Source organism: Rattus norvegicus, chromosome 3 (assembly GCF_036323735.1).
Source record: "Rattus norvegicus strain BN/NHsdMcwi chromosome 3, GRCr8, whole genome shotgun sequence".
Taxonomy (NCBI): Eukaryota; Metazoa; Chordata; class Mammalia; order Rodentia; family Muridae; genus Rattus; species Rattus norvegicus.
The window spans coordinates 45,148,333-45,175,546 of NC_086021.1; the positions used below are offsets into that span (position 1 = coordinate 45,148,333).

At 35.6% G+C, this 27,214-nt stretch overlaps 1 protein-coding gene across 6 annotated transcripts in view; it reads right to left on the reverse strand.

Annotated features, from left to right (window-relative positions):
• Lrp1b (LDL receptor related protein 1B) overlaps window positions 1-27,214 on the reverse strand; it is a 2,121,147-nt gene that overhangs the window by 144,332 nt on the left and 1,949,601 nt on the right. For all 6 annotated transcript variants that reach the window (XR_010064783.1, XM_063284873.1, XM_063284870.1 and 3 more), the window contains 2 exons: window positions 17,342-17,458; window positions 11,512-11,618 (listed from right to left, as the gene is read on the reverse strand). Coding sequence is in view for 5 of the 6 variants with exons in the window: in XM_063284873.1 (XP_063140943.1) it covers window positions 11,512-11,618; window positions 17,342-17,458 (224 nt within the window). In the remaining variant the exon portion in view is untranslated. The remainder of the gene's footprint in view (window positions 1-11,511; window positions 11,619-17,341; window positions 17,459-27,214) is intronic.

Here is a 27,214-nt window from a genome sequence, read left to right on the forward strand (position 1 = left end):
TAAGCTGTATTTTGGACTTGCATCCCAGGGCTGGTATCAGTCCCCAGACTAGAAAGTTCTGAATTTAAATATGCAAATGTAGATTATTGGGATAGTATCCATTTAGGAAAGAGGCCAATAATCTGACTGCTACATCCCTGACTGCTCCAGGGCTCAGCACATCAGAACTTGAAGAAGATGAGGATATACTGGAAAATGAAGTTTGTAACTATAGTCATTTCTGCTTCCAATGACTGATAGAATTGAATGGCATAACACGTTTCCATGAACACAGCAGGTCTATCAGCCTCTGCCTTCAGAATTCTGAGATTAACGGTGTACACTACAACACCCCATTGTTTCTTTTATATTCTTTTCAATTTTTATAATCACTTTTTACAAATTGGAAGCCTAGCAGGGTGGGGTCTTATTTAAGGCCATCAGTCCCTTTCTTCCATGTAACATCAGGCTTTTCTTTAGTTTTTTTTTTTTTTTTACACTTTCTGGTGTTCTGTTTTTCAAACGGTACATGTTTTATTTTTTCTTGCCCAGGTTGTTTCTTTTCATTATAAATTTTCATTAAACTGGCTACTAATAACCACAGAACAAAGACAACATGAAGTTTTTTTTTTTGAAATCTCTGCGAACAAAATGCAAAACTCTTCAATTTGGCTTAAGGCAGACTTTTCAGACAAGGGAAAAAAACAGCGACGTTTTTGTCAAAACATCGCAAGGTATGTCTAAGTCACTTACTGTTATGGTCTCCTGAAACCTTTTGAGTCAGACCTAGCAGTACAGATACATCCTTAGCACATGTCTCCTGTGTTTCTACTAGGATGACCCATTAAGCCCTTTTTAAGTGTACAGTTAATTTTCTAGTCCACATTCCTTCAAACAAGACCATGGTCTGGCCTATCATAAAAGCATCACTGTGTCCCTGGTACCAAATTAGAGCTTTTAGAGTTTTATTGCTGAGGTCAGACATCTAGCCATGGCAACATTTACAAAGAAATGCATTTAATTGGACCTGGTTTATAATTTCAGAGGTGTAGTCCATTAACGCCATGGCAGGAGACATATTTCAGGGGCAGACATGGTGCTGGAGAAGTAGTTGAGAGTTCCATGTCTAGATAGGCAGAGACTGAGGCAGAAAGACATGGAGCCAGGTTTGAGAATCTGAAATCTTTGGAAGAAGACATACTTCTTCCAAAGTTGGCAAACCTATACTAACAAGGTCACACCCAATTGTCTCTCTCACTATAAGATATGGGGGTCAATTTTAATCTAACTGTCATATATGGTATATCTGACTCTTGATATAGATAGATTCTTTTTTTCTGAGGGACACTGCTTTCCATATTGGCTATATACACCACAGTGTATACATACTTGCAATGTATGAGTGTTATTCTTCCCCCACATCCTGGCCAGATAATACTATTGATTTTTAGCCTATTCTGACAGGAATAAAATGAAATCTCAAAGTAATTTTAATTTACATTTTCCTGATGGCCAAAGATGAACTTTTCTTGAAATGTTTCTTGATCACTTCTCTTTCCTCTATTGAGAATTCTATGTTTGATATGTACCTGGTTTTAAACTGAGGTTGCTTTCTTGGTTTTTTTTTTGTTTGTTTGTTTGTTTTGTTTTGTTTTGATATCTAGTACTTAGTTCTTTCAACATTTTTGGTATCATTCCTCAATCAGATGTATAGTTGGAAAAATATTTTTCCATTCTGTAGGCTTCCAGGTTTTACAAATGATGGTGTCCTTGGCTGCAGCGAAGCTTTTCAGTTTCCTGGAGTTTGATTTATTCATTTATGATCATACTCGAAGTGGTCATGATCGTGTGTGCAGAGTCAGTTCCTGGGACAATGGGTTCAAGTCTATTCTCCGCATACCCTCTATCAGTTGCGGCTTATCTGGCTTTAGGAGGACAACTACAATCTATGGGGAGTTGAGTTTTGGGCAGGGAGATAGATATGGATCTTCTTTGATTCTTCTGCCTGAAGCCACTCAGTTTGAATAGCACCAGTTGTTGAAGATGCTGTCGTTTTTGTAGTATATATTTCAAACTTTATTAAACATAAGTTATTCACAAGTATGTGCGTTTATGTCCGGTCTTCAACTTTATTTCATTGATTAATGTTTCTGTTTTTATGTCAATATTTTATTATATCATCATCATCACCACCACCACCACCACCATCATCATCAGTAGTAATAGTATTAATTACTATAGTTTTATAGTAAAACTTGAAATCAGAGACAGGATAGCTCCAGCAGTTCTTTTCTTATTAAGGATTGTTTGTGCTCATTTTGTTGTTGTTGTTGTTTACTTTGTCTTGTTTTGGGGTGTGTGTGTGTGTATGTATGTATGTGAATAGCTGAAAATTATCATGTCAAGATATATGTTGGAATCATTGTATTACAATTTTGATGTGCATCATATTGTTTCTATTAATTGTGTTTAGCAGGACAGCGATTCACATGTTATTCCCAATGATCCATGAGATGGAAAATCTCCACATCTTCTGATGGCAATGTCTTTCTTTGAAGATTTGAAGTTTTTATTGTGCAGTTATTTCATTTTCTAGGGTAGAGATATCCCAAAATATTTTTTGTTATTTGAGAACACGGTGTTCTTTCCCTGATTCCTCTTCAGATCATTTGTCATTTGTACATATGAAAGCTATTGATTTTTCTAAGTTAATTTAGCATCCATCTACTTTGCTGGATGTGTTTGTCATCTATAGGGGTTTCTAGTGAATTTTCTGATAACTTAGATATTCTATCATATGTTCTAAAATTAAGCAATTTGACTTCATTTCCAATTTTTATGCCCTTGATTTCTTTCAATTGTCTTCTTTTTCTAGTCAAGGTATCAAACGCTACATTGAGTAGGCATGGAGAGATTGAACAACATTGCATTGTCCCTAATTTTAGCATAATTGTTTTGAGTTTCTGTCTATTTAAGTTGATGCTTGCTATAGACTTTCTGTTTATCTTTAGGTATAGCCCTTGTATCCTTAATCTTCCCCAAAACTTTCATCATGATTGGCTGTTATCTTGTGATGAAGAGCTTTTCTGTATCTAATGAGATGAAAATTTAATTTTGATAAGTTTCTTTATATGATTATTACATTTATTAATTATATATGTTGGACCATCCCTGAATCTCTGGGGTGCATCTACTTGGTCATTGTGAATGAACTTTTGATGTGTTCTTCGGTCCAGTTTGTATTCTACTGAATATTTTTGTACCTTGATCATAAGGAAAAATTGATGAATAATTTGCTTTCCATTTTAGTTTTTATGTGGCTATCAGGATAACTGTGGCCTTATAAAATAAATTGGGCAATGTTCCTTCTGTTTTTATTTTGTGGAATAATTTGAGAAGTATTGATATCAATTCTTCTTTGAAATTCTGGTAGAATTCTGCACATTTTTTTAACAGTTGAGAAACTGGTAATGGTAGCTTCTATTTCATTAGGGATTCCATGCCTGTTTAAGTTGTTTATATCATCTTTATGTGACTTTGGTGAATTGCATGTATTCAGAAAATAAGCCATTTATTTGGAATTTTCCGATTTTACAGAGTACAGATCTTTAAAGTCTGTCCTTAAAATTCCCTTGATTTCTTCAGTGTCTATTGTTATTTCTACATTTTCATTTCTGAATTTGTTAATTTGGGTCTTCTCTCTCCACATTTTAGTTAATTTGAATAAAGTTTTGTTGATCTGACTGATTTTCTCACAGAACCAAATCTTTTTTTCATTGATTATTTGTATTTGTTTCTATTGTATTCATTTCAGCCCTGAGTTTGATTATTTTTTATTACTTACTCATCTTGAATATCATTTCCTCCACTTATTCTGGAGATTTCTGGTATGCTGTTACAATCACAATTGTTTTAATGTACACACTTAATGCTATGAACTTAGAACTACTTTGATTTTGTCTTGCAAGTTTTGTGATGATGTAATATATACATACTAATTCAACTCTATTAAGTCTTAATTGGTTTCAATTTCTGTTTTGTCCTATTTTTTGTTCATTAGACAGATATTAAGTTTTCAATTTGTAAACATTTTCTTCAAAAGCAGCAAGTTTTATTTATAGAGACAGTAAGGGAGGAGCAGGCTATTATCTACAGGGCCCAAAAGGTCTGCTCATAGTTGGGGACTCTTTTTATTGAGTCCAGGAGAAGGAAGGGTTGGTTACAAAGGTGCAAGTGGTTCTCTATTTTGATTGATAGAATTGGGCTCTGTCAGTCTTTGTTCTTTGAAAATATCCTTCCTCATCCATCTGATTTTATTCATATACAGCATTCCCAATTATGGATGGGCATAAGATGGTAAGTAGGATTTTTCTTAGACATTCACTTATAGGGAACAGCTTAACTTACTGTACATGCACCCCAAGCCAGTTCAGGTTAAGCTAGCTCCATTCCCTCTATTCCTAGACATGTGGAGACACATCTGAATGAAAATGGGACATTTTTGAAAGTTGTCAGGAAAAGTAACTCACTTCCCTATTTGACAGGAGACATAAATGCAACTCAGTACAGTTGAGGGTCCCAGGCTTCATGTGCATGTCTAGGAAAGGGGTGTGTATAACACAGTATAGGTACAGATCCCAGACTGCAGGTGCATTGCTAGGAAAGGGGTGTATGTGTAGTTCAAGTCAACTGAAACCTTGGTTTACCAAGTCACCCTCTACTTGCTTATCACAGGTTAAATAAACTCCTTAGTGAGGAGCTCTTCTTTCTTCCTATGTCCCCATAGACCTGCCTATCATATTACCCAGTCTCAATATGAAAAGAATAAAGAATCTTTAGTTTATTCAATGTATTGAATCTTTTCCCACTCTGTGGCTGATCATTTCTCCCATAAGTTTTTCCTATTAGTTTGTTCACATTAGAATGAAGCCTTATATTTAATGTGTATTTTTCCTATACTTCTACTTTTTCTTTTTTTACATTCTAGATGTTATTCTTATCCTGGTTCATCCTCTGACTGTTCAACATCTCATCATACCACCTTCTTGCCCCTTCTGTCTCCATGAGGATGTTCCCACCTCACTCACCCTACCAGACCTCTAAAGTCACTGGGGTCTCCAGTCTTTTGAGAGTTAGGAGCATCTTCTCTGACTGTCCTCTGCTATACATGTGTTGGGGGCCTCATATCAGCTGGTGTATGCTGCCTGGTTGGTGATCTAGTGTCTCAGAGATCTTGGAGGTCCAGGTTAAATTGAGAACTTTTAAGTTTGAAGGATTCTGTTTTTTTCTACTGTTATTGTTATTCATATTTCACCCATTGTGTTCTGATAGGTTATATGGTGCTATTTCCATATCCATTTATGTGTTGAGGGTTACTTTGTATCTAAGCAGCTGTAGCCATTTCAATTAAGTGCTGAAAAGTTATGTACTTTAGTGTTTGGGTGAAATGTTCTGTAAATATCTGCTAGGTCAATTTGGTTTATAATGTCATTTAGGTCATACATTTTTGTTTATTTTTTGTTCAGTTGATCTGTTGATTAGTGACAGTATTATGCTGAACTCTCCAAGTCTGTGATAGTCAATATATGATTTAAGTTGTAGCACTGTTTCTTTTTGGGGGGGCTGGATGTTGTACACTGAAACTTCCTCTTGACAAATTTTTTCTTTGAGGAGTACTAATATTTTTCCCTACCTCTTCTGATTTGTTTTGGTTGATATCAATTTTGTTACATATTAAAATGTTTTGATCAATCAATTTTTTGGTCTATTTGCTTGAAATGACAATTTATCCTTGTTGTTTTTTATTTTTTTCTTCTTCTTTTTTTTTTTCGGAGCTGGGGACCGAACCCAGGGCCTTGTGCTTGCTAGACAAGTACTCTACCACTGAGCTAAATCCGCAACCCCCATTTATCCTTGTTGTTAAGGTGTGATTTTGTTTTGTTTTTTGTTGATTTTTTTAAATATATAGTTTTTTTTCTGGATGCTTGTTTTTTCACAACCATTGTATTAGTCTCTGTTTCTATCTCTGTTTCTATCTCTGTTTCTATCTCTGTTTCTATCTCTGTTTCTGTCTCTGTCTCTGTCTCTCTCTCTCTCTCTCTCTCTCTCTCTCTCTCTTGCTCTCTCTCTCCTCTCTCTCCCCCTCTCCCTCCGTCTCTCTCTTTATACGGAAGGATATGAAAGTGCAATGATCCTTGATCCCAGTTATTTTTGCAATTGTTGATAGTGGTGGTTTGTATATGCCTGTGTTCATGCATTTCCCTTCTTTTGATATAGTCCGATATTTTTTTTGTCTGAGAATTTTTTTGTGTATATAGTTAATATTTTAGGTTGGTGTTTATCTTACCTTTATTACCTTCTTTAGGCCTGGATTTATAGATAGATATTCGTCAAATTTGGTTATACCATGGAAGGTTTTATTTTCTTCACCTATGGTGAGTGAAAGTTTTACTGGGTATAATAGTTTGAACTAGCATATGTGCCATTTTAGAGTCATGTCACATATGACCACACTGTTTTTTCTTTCAGAGTCTTTTTCCTTTGTAGCTTTCAATACTCTTTCTTTGTTTTGAACATTTGGTGTTTTGAATACTTTGTGCAAGGGTGATTGTTTCCTGATCCTGTTTATTTGATGTTCTGTATCTTGACTTTTGTACTTTAATAGGCATTTCATCGTTCTGCTAGAAAAAAAATTCTTTTATAATTTTTATCATACTTCCTGTGCTTTTGACCTTTATTTTTTCCTTCTACTATTTCTATCACTTTTATATTTGGTGTTAGATATTATAGTGTCCCAGATTTCCTGGAAAATTATGTCAGGTTTTTGGGTTTTTTTTTAACCTTTACTTTGACTGAAATGTCGATTTATTCTATTGTATCCTCAATGCCAGAGGTTCACTCTTCCATTATTTTATACTTTGTTGGTGAAGCTTTGAAGTTCTTCCTTTCTAGATTTCTCTCAGTTTTGATTTTCTTTCTTGATTCTGTTTCTAATTTCATGTCTTGAGTGATTTTATTCACTTCTACTATTTGTCTGTGTTTTAATAGGTTTCTTTAAGGGGCTTATTTTCTTCCTCTTTAAGAACTTTAATCACATTCATAAAGGCTATTCAAAGTTCTTTAACTTCTTTCAGCTATGACTGTATATTTAGAATGGGCAGGACGTGAGACAAACTATGACGCCTGGAGGAGGTCCATTTTATATTGCCATCCATCTATTCCTACTGTTCTCTCTCTATTCATCTCTTTTCCTGAACTGAATCTCTTGTCATTTTGCTGTTTGTGAATCTTTTCTTTTATGACATTTGCTCCTAAATAACTGGGGAATGATTTGGAGTGGTGGCCCCTTCTATTTGCCCAGGTAAAGAAGTCAAGTAGGACAACACATACACTTTTAGAATTCCCTCAGTTCATTGTGGGAGGTAAACAAGAGTGATATTTATCCCACTGGATTCCATATTCATTTAAATAAGATATTCAGCTCAAGTATCTTTCTGGACTAATATTTTTCTCATGTACAATAATTTCTATTTTTCCCAAACTGTAGTATTTCCTATCTGTCAACTGGCATAGATGTCTGACAGCTATGAATATTTACAGAGTGAAGAAGGTAAATTGTTGCTGTTCTTTCTAGTTTAATCATCAGGATAGGGAATAAGAACTGTATTTCCTCTTATTTTATTTTATTTTTGCTGATAGACAATTAGTAGAGTTCATGTAATTGGAATTGCTTCCTATCTTTTCCAAAATATTAAAGTAATAGACACTTTTATCAGTGATAATAAAAAGGGGCTTATTTCTTATATTTTATGAGCTCACAGGTTAGTATAAAATACCACTATCTAAACAACAATTACAAAACTTATGTTGATTTTTAAGGAAAACAAACATGAATTGCTTAGAATAGGTTTCTCAAAGGAAGCTTTACCAGAACTTAATCTACTGGTGAGCGAGTACAAATGTGCCAGGAAAGCATGTAATGGATGGCATGCAAAGCCAATGATGCTAAGGAACATGAGAGGAGTTCGACACTGCTGGTGGAAAAAGGGCATCAAGCCTGAGCAGGATATTTGCCATGAGTTCAAGCTAATTCTGGGCTGCATTGTGAGTACCAGAAATACTTAACAAGTACGGGAAGACCATTCATTCAAAGTGTAAAATGAAAGATTGGTGAATTTATAAAATCTTCTCATGTTTTTATAACAATTATCATATGCATCTATCATTTTGTTGTCTCAGTGTATTATGGCTACTTATTTTCAGATACCAAATAACTCTTGCAGCCCTAAAATTAATCACTTGACCATGATGAATAATTTTTAACAGTTTATTGGGTTTAGATTGTATTATGGTAAGGAATTTTTTATTTATGTTCATAAGATCTGTAGGCTGAAGCGTTTTTTGGTTTGTCTTTTCCCTGTTATGACATATAATTAAGACCCGAGTGTATAAAGGTCATGCATATTTATGAACCAAGTATTTAAATCCACTTCATAATTACAGTAGCTACTTGATAAACATTCCTAGACTTAGTGAATAGTTTTATTAGCATCATTTAACTAAAGCATATTAATAATAAATAGCATTTGTGTTTCTAGTGTTTTGACAATAGAGAAGGTGGGTCTTCTAGATGTTTTCTAATATAAAAATTTAACCTGAAATGAATTACTATGTGGTATTGTGCATGTGTGTTTATGAGGGTTGGCTGTTAGTTATTATTTTAAATGATTCAAAGCATAATGTAATCAACCATAAATTAATGTAATACAGTAGGATTAGTATACTATTATCTTCTGCCACCTCCTTCTAGCATTTTCCAAGATTTATATATTTAGATTTTACGTATGTGAATGCTTTGCCTGCATATATGAATAAGCATCATGTGCACGTAGTTTCTATGAAGACCAGAAGAGAGAGTTAAATACCCTTGGATCTGTAGTTATAAGCAGTAGTAAGCAAGTGCTCTTTCCACTGAGACATCCCTCCAAGCACAACATACATTTTCTTCATAATATTAATATCTTAGCAAAGTGACTGTTGAGATCTTACTTTTAAGTACTTATTGTGAACTCACAGATTGCAGTCCATTATAGAATCTTTTTTCCTTCAGATACTCCACTTGCTCCTTTTGTCAGCTGAGGCCCTTTCAAGCTTGTCTCTATGCCATGTGGTCACTGACCCTAAGATCCTGTGTGCTTACATCTGAAGATGTTATTAATAATTCATGGTGTGCTGCTCTTTTCTTGGACCTAGAATTATGCATTCTTCACCGTAGCCCTGTTTCTAATACATGGGAAATGATATTTATGAATCACTGTGAACACTTGAGTGAGTTATATAATTCCTGTATTTCTCTTCATTTTGTACTGTTTATAGACGTACACAGTTTAAGAGGGATAGGAATACTAATCAGGAGCTCATACTCTACTGTTTTAAAGTTTTTGTTGTAGCTGTATTTACTACCATAAAATCTAAGTTCAATACCCAGAGCCCACATGGAGAAGCAGAAGACCTATTTTTCTCACTTGTCCTCTGACCACATCCACATTGTGGTCTGTGTTCATGATCCTACCACATGCACAATAAGCAATAACAAAGAGACAAAATAAAAAATGCAATTAAAGTTTTAGAACATAATTTGCTTATGTAGCCACATTTAATGAAGCTAGTCCAAGGTTTAATGTTTATTTTATACTGTTTTGAAAGGATATTATTAAAATCACATGGCATAGTACGCATATATACAAATAACAATTCTTCCAAAATTTCTAATTACTGTTTATATAAACTTCTATGAAATTGTCCTTTCTAACTTTTTACCAAGGTTTCATCTTCATCATTTGGTTTACTGTCTTTTATCAAAGAAAATGTTATTATAGACTTCAAAGAAAAAAATTGAATGTACTGCAGATTCATTGTCTGTAAATAAATACTACATAAAAGAAAGATTTCTTTAGATTATTGCCTTGAAGACACATAGTAAATGAAAATATATTCAACCAGGAAAATAGTATGCCCATCATCTTGGTGAATGAGATGACTGTTGTTAATTAATATATTTATTTTGACATGAGTAACATTTTAGAAAGATTTACACTAAAATTAGACTTTATGATTCTTCTTATATATTTTGAACATTTAATAATAACATGCAACAAGAAATCATAAGCTTCAAGCACTATGTTTATATTTTCTGGAGAATGTTCAAAAAGCAAGATAGAAATAAAAATGTTGCCATGACATGGATAAGTTTTGTGAAATATGTTTGCATGATATAAGAATGTTTAAAACATTTTTAAGTGATGGATGGTAAGTAAGAATGTGACATCACAGTAAACTATACAGTCACCCTGCAGAATCTTTCAAGGAAATTTAGATTTTGTTTTATTAATAGCCTTTGAGAAAATTGGATATTTTCCAACTTCTTCTGAGATATTTTTGCAAATACAAGGTTCGGGTTTTCTGGCATTGAAGTGAGAACTACCCCTCCCTTTGGCCAAACCCTGTGTTCCTGTCTGTGATTAGGATGGATTTTCCAAAACAGCAAGGAAATGGAAATGTCTGTCCTTGTAACAATAGAGGTAGACCAGGAAAGCACTAAGTTGTATGCACTGTTGTCCAAACAGTAGAGGCTTATTGTGCTTTTCCGTCAGGTCCAGAATCAGTGACTACTTAGGGAAGTGCTTGAAACAGAAGCCTCTAAAGCTGTAGTCTGCATGAGATAGGATGGGTTCTATGAGTAGGGAATGCATGCATTTCCTGAAGAGGTAAAAAAAAAATTAAATCAATGCTATATGAGTAAAAGAAAAATGACTTCCATAATAAACTGAAGACTTCTTTTTATCTTGGGTTCATTTACATTCCCTATTTTCCTCCCACATAATTAAACTAAGAAAAGTATTTAAAGTAATTGTTCCTCCACTTCGCTCACATGGTATAAGCAGAAAATCTGTATAATTTCAGTATGACTAGTTTTAAAGCTTCAGGAGGTCGCGTGATACACAAGAGGAAAGCCTAAGCACAATTTAAGTTAGGAGAGTTGTGCACAGAAATTATCTCCTATTTTCACCTAAAGCATGGGCCTTATAATAAATGGATTGTGATCCATCACCTAAGGAAACCTTAACCCACAGTTTCATGAAAATTGATGACCCAGAGTAAAGTTTATAAGATTGTATCTATTGAAGAAAGATTTTAAATGCATAACATATTAGGAACAGCTATAAACACATTAGCAAAATTATAAATAAATATAAAGATTGCAAGGACACCAGCAACAGGGAAGTCGGTTTCTAAGCATCCTATTCCCTGATCAGATATCGAACTGTGGAGGTGAGCCAGGATATAGAATTAGGTGTCAGCAGCATCACAGTTATTCTGTGCAGCCTGTGCAGCCTAACGCATAAAGTAAACTTATCTCGCGGCCTCCAGAGTAGGGTGCACTCCAGTGCTAGTTTTGGTCACATACACCGTATTGAATGATGATAACCCTGCATGGAATCTGATTACCTTTGCGTTCACAGAGATCCCTACCTCATCAGAACCATCAGCACAGTCAAACTCTCCATCACACCAGAACCTTGATGAAACACAGTCTCCATTGCTGCAGAGAAAATCCCTCAATGTACAGGTCTGTGGTTCTGAAGATAGAAAGACAGCATGGGGTAAGGGTGTTTATCAGCTGCATTCTGATAACCGTGAAGAGGTAAAGAAAAAATGAAAAGAGACTAGGTAAGCAGTCGCAATTGCAATTCTTTAGGGTAAAAGTCTCATGAAGAAACTATGAAACATCATCTATTAATTTTGAAATGCAAATTTAAAGTTATTAATATAACTCATCATTAAAATAAAAAACTATGTAAAGTAGGCTATTGTTTATAAAATATAACAGATAAGTACAAACAAATGACAAATGTAGAAAAATTATATACTTGTTGACTGTGACATGGACTTTTTCAGTTACAGTTCTATGCCATTTGATGTATTTAATGAACATTTCTTCCCTTTGTGTATGTATTGGTGTGTTTAACAGCATAAGAGGAAATCTAACAACTGACACTTTTAATTATGAATGCTAGGGATTTTACTTATCTGATTTTGTCAGAGGAGAACACAGGGTTCACCCTGGGTGCACAAACAAAGCATTGGCCATGGAAGGGCTTGCTTTCTGTTGATTTTTCTGTTTGTTTGTTTCTGGTTTTTTTATGCCTATTTGGTTTTGTGATTTTACTTTGCCCTGAATAATTTGTCAATTTTTAAAATTTGTTTACTGTAGATTTAATTGCCCATATTCCTTGTAGGACTGAAATTAAGTAGCATGCCTTAGCTGTTTGACTTAGACCTTAAGAGGAATGTGCTTTCTACAATGTTGAGGACAGATTACAGAACCTGGTTCTGGTAAGTAATCATTGTGACAGCTGGGTATCACCATTCTCCAGATTCTTATCTTTGATGAGGAAAATCAGCCGCCCTTTCCTCTATTCGGTGTCTTCTTAAAAGTGTTTTATATATTCATTTAAACTTACTGTTTGGTTATGTAAGTCTACTTTTAGGTATTAGATAAATATTCTTTATAGTTTCATTCCTGTCTCTGCAGGTGAATAACATGCAATGTTATCATTGTTCATGTGAAGGAGGAATAGCTAATAGACATCTACCTGAGGAAATCTAAATGGAGACTCATATTCTCTTTTCATAATGACTACAAAAAAACTCAGCCTTCTATTAGAAATCACTCTACTTGAGCTATTCAACAGTGCAGCCCTCTATCAGCATCCCTGTCTCTGAGCTGTTCAGTCTCTGAGCATTAGCAGTGTTTGGTTGGTCTCCTCACTCCTACATTTTAGGAATGGTAACTTTGATGTATTGTTCATAGTTATTAGTATCAGAGAAGAAATGTTCTGCTTTAGAACTGACTGTACATTAGCATATGACTGTTGGTCTATAAATAAAATATGTTTCGGAAGAAGAATAACAAGTAACTGGGTGGGTTTAACAGTGAGAACCATAATTCTAAATTTCAGCCTAGCCTGGAATGTAGAGCCAATCAAAGCTATCTTGGATGCACAGCGAAAGCTTTCCTCAAATAAAAACCAAGATAATAAAAACAATAGCAAACAAAAAGAAACAAAAACAAAAAGCCCACCAAAACCAAATGATACCAAACACAGAAACACCACTAAATAGATATTTTCTAACATGTCTGTCTGCTCCTTTGTTAATTTGCATATACATAATATAACATATAATTCCCAATCTTAAACTAACTTTTTGCCACTAATAATGCCTATAGCTGCAACGGACTAACAATCTTTTTGCATTAGACAGTAAGAACATGTATGGCAAGTCCATTAAATAACTTACTGCTCAAACCCTAAAACAATTCTACAAGAAGGCATGGACATCACTATTTCCCCATCTAAACTATCAAACTGGGGAACAGAGAGAATACAGTCTTTAAATGACTGAGTACTCACACTAGTTAGTATATAGCTGAACCAATACAGCTAGATATCCAATACCATGCCTGTAGCGATTGCAGTATATGCTCTTTTCTACAGACTGCAGAACAGTAGGACGCTGACTTTCTTTTGCTCGGCCTCTATTTTACTTCTTTGTTTGTATCATTCCCACATCCAAAAGCTATTATATTTTACTGGAGTTGTAAACTCGAAGAGTTATATTCTAGAAAAAGTTGATAGTGAAGTATATGGTATTTATTTAGCAATAACTGTTAACAATCAATATAGTTTTCCCTAGAAATTTTTCCTTAGAAAAATAGAGATAAAGTGTATTTTTAGAAGACATCATACCTAAATGCCCAGAAACTGTAGAAGAAACATTTACATACATGTGTTGAATGTTAGCAAAATTCTTTCTTTCATGGTTATAGCTTGTATTTATTTTATTTCCAGGCAAATATATTTTCTGTGTGCTAAATAGCTTCATATTGATTGACATATTTGATTATATGGATAGTTGGATGTTGCTGACATAAGATTAGAAAAAAAGGAAGCCCTTGGTCCTGCCAAGGCTGGACGCCCCAGTGAAATGGGATTGTTGGGGGGAGGGTGGTAATGGGTGAGGATGGGGAGGGGAACACCCATATAGAAGGGGGGGAGGGGTTAGGGGGATGTTGCCCTGGAAACTGGGAAAGGGAATAACATTTGAAATGTAAATAAGAAATACCCAATTTAATAAAGATGGAAAAAAAGATTTGAAAAAATTTACACAGTCTGTTGGAGGCACTTAATAATTACACAGTGAATTTGTTCTATGAAATGTTTGTCATAAGTCATTAGAATTGCTACTCTGGTAAGAAAGGAGAAAGACTATTTGTCTTGAAAATATTTTAACTGAAAATCTTAAATCCAAGTAATTTTGCTATGCACAAAAATTTACCAGCATGTACACCAGTGTCACTGAGAAATCGAATATATTAATATGATTCTAACTGTCATTTATATGGTAAAGGACAGAGTTACTTGTCTTTAGATAGCTGAAATTGAAACTCTTTTAGCTACATTTGAAGCAGTCAATTTTAAATCTTCAATCACTTATCAAATCTTTAAGCCTTTCAAATAAAGTATAAGAGTTTTCAGATTGGTGGTCAGGTAGCAGTATCTGTGCTATTAAAACTTTGGCAGCAGCGTGGCTGTTTCTGGCAGTTAACCAATCTGAAAAGAAATTTTAACTGCAGTCCTTTTTCCTAGAATTGCTAAAGTGTTATACCCATCCTAACGGTCTCTATTATATACTGTATATATCAACAGTGGTTGGGAAATTTAGCACATGAACAATCTACTATGTTTTCCATGAATCTTCTGAGGCACCTTGATAGCCAAGAAGCTTCTGTAGGGCTAGGTCTGTCTTCGAAGACTCCTGGATTTCAAAACACCAATAAATTTTTACCCACGTAGAACTGCTTAGTGTTTGCACGGCTTTAATGTTCCATTTGCTTCTCGTTCATTCCATGTAGAATTTTCAAATGTTTAAACTTCAAAACCATATTGGTGACTATAGACCCCTTCATCCTCATACACATTATGGATTTGACATGTTAACATACTGTGATGTTGCATTAACATATAAGATCTTGTTGCCTATGCTTCTTTTTTCCTCTGTTACAACGTTATTGTAATTTATTCTTATACACTCTCGTATATCCTCTGAAATGTCCATATTCCTTGTCTTAGGCAATAAAATCAGAATAAATATAAAACTCAGAAGAGGTCACACATAATTTGCTATTTTAAATGAACATTTTCTTTAGTTTTTTTTTTTTTTTGTAATTTTTTCTTTGCTTCAGAACAAGGATTTACTGTATAACCCTAGAACTCACTCTGTAGAGCAGGCTAGCCTTGGTCTTAATATAATAAACATCCACCTGCTTCTGCCCCCCATGTTTCAGAATTAAACGCATGCACCACCTCCAGCCCCTTTATTCTTTTTTTGATGGATATGTTTCAGTGATTAGGACACTCAGAGTCCTGTCACCTTTCTTTTGCCATAAGGTGACTTCTAAATTTCTGAGCAAAATTTTCATACAGTTTTGGGAAGCCCAGCTGACTAAGAGGCAAGCTATCTCAACCCCTGTTCTTCTTTTCCATTTCTTATTAGAACAATAATCTAACTTCTTGTATAATTTCAACAACTCAATGAGCAAAGATCTGCCTTAGCTGAGCCTGGTGATATAAGATATTAATCCCAGGTTCTTTGGGTGGTGAGGCAGGAAGATCATAAATCCAAGAGCTGCTTGAACAACAAAGTGAATTGAAGGCCACTTTGACCAGTTTAGTGGAATTGTGACTCAAATAAATGTAAAATGTAATAAAGAATTACCCTAGAATGCAAAATTCCCTTGGTTTAATATCTAGTTACAAGCAGGACAAAAAGGCAAGGAGGAAAAAGGGAAACTTCACTAAGTTTTCTCCAAGATTACTTCTCATCTATCCTGTTGTCTTTCAGTATCTTTATTTTTTTTTCTTTTTTTCGGAGCTGGGGACCGAACCCAGGGCCTTGCGGTTGCTAGGCAAGCGCTCTATCACTGAGCCAAATCCCCCCAACCCCAACTTTCAGTATCTTTAAAAACAGTGTATTTGTTCAAGGAATCGAAATGATTAAGACTAAGAACATCAAAAAATCTAAGAAATATCTGATGCATCAGGCATGTACATTCTTATATTTAAATTTATTTGGCTTTCATTAGTATCAGCATGCGTTAATCTAATTTTTATTTCAATCACTGGATATACCTAAATTCCTTCTAGGTAAATGTGGTTTTAAGTGCTGATTAAATGAATCTAAGTCTCTAATAAATCCATGTAATTTTTCTACATTTAAAAAGCTAGATCCATTGAGATTACATATATAAAGTAATATCTACAGGTGATCCTACATTCAGCTATTTGAAATGATTGGATTGTCAGCTATAATCCCCACTCCTCCAAAATATATTCAAAACATTAGTGCATGTTTTGCAGACTAATTATCCAAGAGATTCTCTAAGGTTTTCACTCCACCAACTACAGGCCTTCCATCAAATAAAGTATTGTTATGTAAATTCTGTCTTTGCTTCCTGGGAATGAATGCTATTAATCCAATGTAATGAAAAGGAGATATTATTTTTATCCATCTGCTTCAAATCCTTTTAGAAGGAAACAAAATATAAATATTTAACAAATGTAATTTTTTTCTTTTAACTATGTTGATATTACATTTTCCTGATATATAAAAGCATTGGTAAGAATTTTGCTGAGAAAATAATGCTCAATGACAGACACTCTGCCTCAGTTATGAAATAGGATTATTGGACAATTATTAGTATTAAATTCATTGCGTGAAATTTCAAAAGCAGATGCCATCAGTGTTATACTATTTTCTGAGCAAAGCATCCTGAATGCAGATGGTGTTCGCGATTCCAGAGAGGATAAATGATAACTCACTGAAAGATTCTCTTGAGTGGATTTGTAGTGGAAAAGGATTGAGGCAGAAACGGAATGAATAGCATCCGTTAAACATGATATGTGTTGTGCTGTCTGCACATCAGTTAGCTCATTGTATGAACTTGCATCAAGGGCTTTCCTCATTGCATACTAATGGGCTGCATTAAACCTCATGATACTCTCCTACCAATTCTGAGAGCTGAAAGAAAATAACTCCTGGGGTAAGCACTCCAATCATTCTATCCTTTAAGAGTCAGGTCAATTTATTCTGAATATTCTGTCCAAATGTGAATATATGTATAAAAATGTGAGCTTCAGGACAGAGAGGTCCAATATCACCTTAGCTGAAATAAAAATTACCATTAGATTTATTGAATGGGCTGACAGACTTGGAAGGTCATTAGGCAAGATTCACTTACTGCAGTTTTCTTCGTCAGAATTATCACTGCAGTCATTCTGACTATCACATCGCCAGTGGTCTGGAATACAGTTGTTGTTCTTACACTGGAATTCATGAGGTCCACAAGTCTTTTTATCTGTAATAGAAGAATCGGCATTTGTGTGTTTGGTTTCCATTAAGACATCCTGACAGTGGTCTAACTGTAATGTCAACGTATAGCATGTTCAGAAATGCACAGCTTATCGCGTCTCATCAACTGTAATTCAGTTACTGACTGAGAAGCATTCTGAGGAGGAAATGAGCTTCAGTACTGAGACCACTTGACCTTTTGCACTTGTTCCATGTTACAATTGGTTAATTAGAAATCAATTAAACAACAAGCTATGTCTACACCAGTTTGTCAGGAAAAATAATGTCAGCATTGTCCCAAACTCTACTATTCTTTCTGATATCCACTCTGTTTCCACTTCCAAATAATGTAACAAAATAAATTGTCATTAATAAAACTGTGGAGTCACTCTATCCTGTTTCAGAAAACCTTATAATCACACAGAGTTTATAATTATATACCATCCAAGTACAGCTACCTGTTCATCGATATGTATATAAACTGCCTGTGGTTAGCTGCATATTATTGGTCAGTCCTGGCTATGATCCACTTACGAAACTATTGTATGTTGACTGTGCTCTTTTCCAACAGCTTAGGATGAGGAACACTTTATGTTGCTAATATGTTCAGATGTTTATAACTCTTTAAGAATAATAATTTATTTCTTATATGACTTCCAAGGATAAACTTAAATTACTTTATTATACACACACACACACACACACACACACACACACACACACACACACGCGCACACACACACACCACATATTGCCAAAAGGTTTTTATAGAGCTGTCACCTGAATCTGCTACATGAAGTCAGATGTGAAATTTCCTTTTCATGGCATCAAAGTCATGATCACAATTTTGTAATCATTAAACCATTTTTGAATTTAGACTTCCAAATTTGGGATGCTCGACCTACATCAATGTCATCTAATTTGTGTACAAATTCGCTGCAGTCTAAGGAGAAATATTACCAAGACTATGACTGTACACAAAACCAACAGAAACTTTTTCACGTTTAAGACTTTCTATACATCTGACTAGCAAGGCAACTGCTGTAACAAAGTCTATGCTCACTCCTGATTTAGTACTTTATATAAGTTGAGTTCAAATTCCTGTGAGAGAAATAAACAATGGAAACATAAATTTCAAGGAGAGTTTCTACAATACTCAAATGCAGTATCTAACGATGCAGAGTATAAACTGGTGCCTTTGAATTTTCACTGCTCTTTGGGTAAGAACATGATGTTGTGCTGCAATGCTGGTTATGATTTAACAAGGTTACATTGCTTTTCCCTTTTATTGGAAAGTAAACTCAGATATTTCTAATGAACAGTGTGGTGACACTATTAACCTTGATCGATGGTTTGGACTGATTTGGGATTTTAAGGATCAAGATATTATAAATTCAGAAGCAATTATAAGGTGAAAGCCCATCTAAGGAAGTGTTTCTCTTTCAAGATACACATAGATCAACTCCTCAATCGTTGTTGAAGTAGGTATAGGAAGTGTTCTTGGAGAAGTTAACATACTGAAGGCTTGGGCCTCAGTTGGCAGAACTCCAGTCCAGGTGATTGGATCACGAGGGTGCCAAACTCATCAGCAGTGCCCAGAGTCAAAAGGTTGTTAGGAATAGGGTTCTTTTTGGAGTAAGTAGGTCACTATGGTCCTGAATTTGAAGGGTATGTTTTGTCTCCAGCTCCTTGCCTGCCTGGGTCTATGGACTGCAGGAGGTTAGGCACGTCCTTACTCCCTTATCGTTTTTTGCTCAACATCTTACTGGCCATGGGCCTAAAAACAAGGGGGCCAGATACGCAATCTTTTCCCCCTTTTTATGGTTAGAACAGTGTCTCGTATTTGTCACATTTATGAAATGCTGAGTTGGAGAGCTAATCCTGAGACTGGCAGGAATGCTTTATGTTTTCAGACTTCTAACATAAGTGAACTAAATGTGGTAGTATGCATCTGGGGAGGGTTGTCACTCTCCATTCCGAAAATGCACAGTGTAAACTTTAAGCTCCGATTGCTAATGAAAAGCAAAGTGATTTAGGCACAATTTAGAAAATTAAACAGTAAATATTCTGAACTCAGCCCCGCTCCTGGCTAAGCATTTCAATAAAAACAAACATTCTCTATTCTCATAATATCCTAATGAAGGATTATTGCTTTTAATTAAATGAAAGAGAAACACTAGCATTAGAAAGTTTAAGTAATTTCTCCAGTCTTACAAAGAAGCTCAATAGCAAAACAGGGCATTATATTCAGTTAGTGCTCCAGAAACAGTTTACAGAAGGAATTCTCATGATCGAATTTAATTTTTTTTTCTGAGAGAGAGAGAGAGAGAGAGAGAGAGAGAGAGGAAGAAGAAGAAGAAGAAAGAAAGGGAGATAGAAAAGTTCTGTCTGTATTTCTCCTCTAAACTTCTAAACTTCCTGGCTGGGTAGTATGATCGCTCCAAAGCTAACCTGTGCCAACAGCAGGAGCTGTGCTTAGTGGTTTATATTATGTTTTTCCTAGTTTATTATTTAAAGTCTAACTTACAATCTGCAAAATTTTAATATAGTATTCTACACACATTAGCCAACAATGAAATATGCTAGCAATATCAGAATTCAATTAATGACTAAAAAATGAACCTCAGTACAGAACAATTTGCATAATTATTTTATTTTGGCAATTAAAAACTCCTCTTGAATATGGCTCTCTGTATAAACATTAATTTTATCTATTAACATACATTGTTTAATTACTTTAGATTGTATTATAAAAGTAAATGAATACATAAAAATATCAGAATCAGACAGAAAATTAGCGGTGTGATCTAAAATTATGTTAGCAGCAGGCATGGAAAATCTCCCTAATGAAAATATAAGGTTAGCCTACTTCTAGTTTGAATTAGTAATTTTTGAATTTCCTCATAATCAGTTTAAATTTATTTTATATTATGGTATTAGAACTATCATTTGTAATTAATTTAGAAAGATAGATCTCAGTGGAATGCCCTCTGAAGGCATAGTGTTGGGGAAAATTTAGTTGATATTTTTATAAGACCATGTATACTTAATTTCAAATATTTAAACTTCAGCTATAACATATATGAAAACCATATAAAGGCAAACTGTGTAGATGCATACATATGTATATCACTATATATACTACTTATATTTCTTATTAGTCTGATATAATGTATTATAAAAGCAACTTGGATAATGAAGGAAGGATTCATTTGACAAATCTTATGAGGGTACAATTCTCCATGATAGGGATGATGGAGAGCCAGAGTCATGAGACATCTGGTTGCAATCTATATACAAGTAGAAAGAAGACAGCAATAGATGCTGGTGTTCAGTTTCCCTTATTCTGTGTGCCACCCAGAATCTCAGGTCATGGGATGACAATACCAGTATTAAGAGTGAGTTTTTGAACTCCCATTAAGCCACTCTAGGAAATCACTCCCAGATCAGTGCAAAGGCTTCTATACAAGAAATTCTTTCTTTTCAAGTTGATAATAAATATTAACCAACACAAGCCCACTCCTGAACACAATCATTTTAATCTGTAAAGCTCTACCTCTTGTCTCCATAATCTCATAACCAAAAGTTCCTCCACTTCCTCCTCCTCGTCATCATCATTCTTCTTCTTCTTCTTCTTCTTCTTCTTATTATTATTATTATTATTATCACTTTTACTTTTTTATAGTCAGGTCACTACCCCCTCCTGGTCCGCCCTCCCACAATTTCTCATCCCATTTCTCTTCCCTGCTATCTCCAAGAGGATGTCCCGAACCACACACACACACACACACACACACCTGGCCTCCCTACTCCTGGGCCTCTAATCTCTTGAGCATTAGGCATGTCTTCTTGCACTGAGGCCAGACCAGACAAGAACAATCCTGGGACAGACTTTCTGACTGTGGGATGGCAACCCCATCTCTTGACTTGATGCCCAATCTTTCTACTAGAGGTGTACTCTACAAGTTCCCTCTCCCCACTGTTGGATATTTCATCTAAGATCTAATGCCTCTCCCTTAATCCTAAAAGTCTCTCACTGACTAGGTCTCTGGTACATTCTAGAGGGTCACCCCCAACTCCCATGCCTCCAATAATGCATATTTCCATTTATTCTGTTGGCCCTTAGGATTTCTATCCTGTTCATCCTCAATACTTGATCATGTTTCCCTTTTCCCCTCTGCTTCCCTCTTCCCATAGCCTTTAAGAGTTGAAAAAAATCTTTGAAATATTCAAAACCTTAAATCCCTTCTGCAATTCAAAGTAATACCCCTCATTTCTTGGTACTTGTTTCCTCTATTAGTTATGTTCCTTTGTGTCAAAGCATTTGACAATATACCTCAAGGAAACATTGGAAAGTGTATTTTGGGTTCACAGTCCAGCAAGGCAAGGAAGACATTCTGTAGGAGGACACAGCAGCTCATCACACAGCATCCATTATTTAGAAGCAAGTAGATAAATACTGGCACTCAGAGTACTTTCTCCTCCTATACATATATGGTAGGCCCATGTTTGTGGAGTGTGGCATTCATGTTTATGAAGAACCTGACTTAACATTACAAACCCCCTTTTGCTTTTTTGAACAATATTTTTTGTGACAAGACTCCTTTTTATGACTAACTTACTCTTAGAATAAATGCAGTTACTAGAAAAATACCAACTTGTTCCAAGAACCATGTCACCCTGGCAACAAACATAATTATCCTAAATATACAGCCACTCTACGTCTATCGACAACCAATCAGTTTTTAAGGGAAAAGTCCCTAATATCTCAAAGTAAATTGACTAAGCTAGTAACCATTGTTCAAACCAAGCTGAAATCATTAGTAACCAATAGAAATGTACCAATCAAATGTTAACCAATCATATAACTGCCAAGTTGGAAAGTCCCATACTCTGCTACAACTATGAGAAAAAGACAAGGCATATACCAGTTCAGTACATTTCACACCGTCCACTGAGTTAGAAAAAGCTGGAGAGTCTAAACTAGAGCATAAATAAAGACCCTTTGTTTTGCATACAAGTTAGATTCCTGGTGGTCTCTGGTGGTTGGTGGCAACTGTGCCATCTAGGTATAACAATTTAGGTGCCTCTTTCTACCTAAATTACTCCCCATCCCCGAGAAAATTCTCTCCCAAAATTACTAAAATCTTATGCTATAGTGGATTCTAAGATTTTTCAAATTTTGTCATAAATACTAACAATGGCAAAGAAAAAAACTATAAATTTGCCTTGTCCAAACCCTCTCTCATACCAAAAATCACAATCACTAGGATAGAATACATGTAAAATCAGTATTTCTTAAAGGTAGCTTGATGATTCTATTAAGCAAACACTGGGCATAAAAAAATACACGCACACACACACCCACAGCTTGGCACTGCATTACTTCACACGAACATCAATTCTCACTATGTGAAGTGTTTTATCATTAATTAGAAGATTTCAATTGCACTGGCACAATAATTTTCCCACATTTAAGCAACATGAAAATAGCAGCAATATTACAGGAACTACAACTTCTTATCAGTTCTCCTATACTGAGATGTACTGCTACAAATATAGTCATCTTGGAGAAGTAGACTAAGGGATTATCAAGGCAGACAATGAGTGTTTGCATTCTATACTGCATTACTTTTGCATATACATACTTCTGAAAAGTGAAAAAAGAAGTCAGTGACAGTACAATGATGTCTCTAGGAGCAAAAGCTGGAGAATTGACGTGGCAACAATGAAAGAGATATTTAAGTATCCCTTTGGACAAAAGGAATCAACGGAGCCTGGAAAAACTGAATGAATATAGGAAAGTAATGCAATATGAAATCCATCCACATATAACATATATGTATATGTATATGTAAACTCATTATAAAGGAAATTACAAAGAATTGCTGAAAGAAACTAAACAATTTCTAGGAGATATTAGCTGTCCTGTATCCAGTGATTTGAACCCTTGTTTATTATACTGGCCATTTTCTTTAACTTTATACAGAATTGATTCCCTAAATATCATAATTCTATTGTTATTTTTGAGGATATAAATAGAATTCAGATGTCTTTTAAAACATCATTGATATAGGGTAATTAAATAATATTGAAAAAGAAGGAGAATGTGTGATATATTATTTAAAGCATTGTTAATAAAAGTAAGGTAATTAAGGGAATATAATATTGAATGAACGATTCCAGAATTACAATACCTAAGCTCAATGAGTTTCCAATAACAATTCCCATTCAATTTAATAGGAAGAATTCTTTAACAAATCTTATTGAAATTACAATCTTACTTCAGTTACTCCTTAATGTGTACCTAAATTATGCTTAAATGATACCAAGTCTATAAAATTATATGGAATATAAAGAGCACTTTTATTGTCTTATGATATGAGGGGGTTCAGAGACAGACCTCAAAAAGCAGTAGCAATATAATACGTAGAAAATTAAGTTGATAAAGCGTATTAAGTCAGCATGAAGCAAGCTAGAGTCATTGTGGAAAAAAGAATCCTAAATGAGAATCTAACCCCACCAAAATGGCCTGTAGGCAAACCCAAGGTGCATTTTTAATTGATAATTTTAATGTGCCTTTAACTGAAATTGAATTATATCACTCTATCCTATTCTATCCTATACCTTTTCTCCTTTTTGCTTCTTCCAGCTAACCTATCTCAAAACTCTCTGGTGCCTTTTATTCTCACGTTAATTACTTTTTCTTTATTATTGATACATGAATGTACATTTATATATATGTATTATATGTCTGTGTATACAAAGTTTATATTTATACCATATATGTATATGGTGTATCTTAACTAAAGTTAGACACTTTACTGATAATGCTTTCAGTAAGAGCCAGAGGCTGACAAAACTCCAGTACCAAGCATCAGAAAATTCCTTCCTAATAGTTGGTTAGGGTAGTCCAACTGACTCACAGTACAATATAGATCATTGTTATAGGGGGGCCTCTACTCCTGAAGACTGTATACTTTGGACACAGAACTCAGATTATGTAACAACATCTTTTCTGGAGTCTAGTTTCCATGCTTCCAGAAAAATGACTATGTGAATTATTAAGGGAAGAAAAGAATTAAACAGTTCTTGGACCCTTTAGTGTAGGGGAATGTTAGGGTGGGGAGGCAGGAAGTGGTGGGTGGTTGGTTAGGGGAACATCCTCATAGAAGAAGGGGCAGGTGTGATGGGATAGGGAGCTTATGAACAGGAAACCAGGAAACGGGATAACATTTGAAATGTAAATAAAAAATTATCCAATAAAAATAAAATAATAGTTGAAAGAAAGAAAAAAGAAAAATATTCAACAGTTCTACTTCAACTGCAGCATACATGAACCACAACAATTGCAGCAGGGCAAGATATGCAAAAAGGTGCCATAAGAGACACTCACATGTTGATTGCAACCAGCAATTTGTCTAATTGGACTTAAGGTCCATTCGACAGGAGGGAAATCATGCCTGGTACTGTAAAACCAGGCAGCTTCTCTTGGCTGGTTATGTCATGGATCTGAGAAAGGAATCTACAGTTAGAACATTGTTAGACCTCATGATTCCTTACTGTATTTTAAGACTTACCTTTATAGCCAGAGGTAAGTATAGTTACCAGCCCTCTTTCCAGCAAATGAAGATTATTACAGAAAACTACACACCCCCATAGAAGAACAGGAGGGGGTATGAGATAGGCAGTTTATGGACTAGAAAGGGAATATTAAAATAATATGTAGAATACTACAACTGATTGATGATGGATGCGTTTGGGTCCAGCTCATTATGAAAAGTGCCAAAACTGGAGTAGCAGTTGTAAGTGTTACAAGAAGGCAAGCTGAGAAAGCAATGGAGACAAAGCGGGTAACAACTGTGCCTCCTTGGCTTCTGCTTCAGAACATATAATTTCGTAGGACAACAGACAGGCTATAAGATAAACACTTCATTTCCAAGAAACCCTAGTTAAGACAGTAACTGATATTGGGAATGGAGTATTATGTGACAGACCTGATCTGTTCTGTGGAGGATTGTGGTAGCATCTCAATATTGGCCAGGAAAATCCATTGAGTTCTCAGAGCTCAGTAAGCTGTAGTGTGGATGTTTGGCAGATAAGAATGGTGAAGCACTGCAGGTGTTGAAGACTTAGCATGTAAATCTTCAGAAGGAAATTTGAGAGTCCTTCAAAGTCTTTATCAGGGTTGTTTGTTTAATATTTTAAATTACAAACCATTAAGTGAAATATTTACTTGATGGAACAATTAACTTTCTATTGTTGGAGGTAATAATAGTAAGTCATCTACTTTTTCTGTTTTTATTTTCTTTTGTATTGCTTATTTATTATTTATTTACATTTCAAATCTTATCCCCCTTCCCACTTAAAGTACCTATCCTTTCCCCCCAAACAGCCTGCTTCTATAAGAGTGCTTTTCCATCCTCCCACCCACCCACCTGCCCGCCCACCCACTCCTGCTTCAGTGCCCTAGCATTCCTCTATGCTGGGGTTTCAACCCCCACAGAACAAAGGGGGTGCCTTCCCATTGACGCCAGATAAGGTAATCCTCTGCTACATATGCAGCTGGAATCGTGGGTCACTCCATATGTACTCTTTGGTTGGTGGTTTAGCCTGTTGGAGACTGGAGGTCAGGTTGATTGATATTGTTCTCTCCATTGGTTTGCTAATCCCATCAGCTCCTCTAGTCCTTCCCCTAACTCCTCCTACATTGGGGTCCCCAAACTTAGTATGATGGTTGACTGCTTTCATCCACAATTGTATTTGTCAGGCTCTTGCACAGCCCCTCAGGGGACAGCTATACCAGGCTCCTGTCAGTAGGCACTTCTTGTCACAAGCAATAGTGTCTTCGTTTATTCTTTGGTTTTTACAGTCCAGTCTTTATTCCCCTCCGGATCCATTCTCTGACTGTTCCACATCCCATACCTACCTCCCCGAGTCTCTAAGAGGATATTCCCACTCCCAGCCCAGGAGACCTCCTCACTCCCTGGGGCCTAAAGTCTCTTGAGGGTTAGGTGCATCTTCTCTCAGATTTAAGACCTGGTAGTCCTCTGTTGTGTATGTGACTCATATCAGCTGTATACGGCCTAGTTGGTGGCTCCATTGCTGAGCAATCTCAGGGGACCAGGATAGTTGAGACTGCGTATCTTCTGGTAGGATAGCCCTCCACCTCAGCTTCTTTCAGCTTTTACCTAATTGAACCACAGGGGTCACCAGCTTCTGTTCATTGATTGAGTGTAAATATCTGAGTCTGATGCTTTCATGCTTGTTTGGCCTTTCGGAGGGCAGTCATGTTAGGCTACTGTCTCGAAGCATACCATAGTAACAGTAATAGTGTCAGGCCTTGGAGCATCCCCTGAGCTGGCTTCCAATTTGGGCCTGTCACTGGAACTCCTTTCCCTCAGACTCTTCTCTGTTTTTGATTTTGCATTTCTTTTGGACAGATACAATTCTGGGTCAGAGTTTTTGACTATGGGATGTCAACCCATCCATCTATTTGATGCTCTGTTTTTCTACTGGAGGTGGATTCTGCAAGTCCCTCCCGACTGTAGGGTATTTCATCTAAGGTACTTCTCTTTGAGTCCTGGGAGTCTGTTACACCTCTCAGGTATCTGGTACATTCTAGAGGGTCCCCCCACATCCTACTTCCTGAGGTTGGTTGCCTGTTTTCATTATTTCTATTGGCCCTCAGGGCTTCAATTCTGTTCCACCCCACACACACCTGATCACATTCCTATCTTCCCCTCCCTGTCCCTTTCTCACC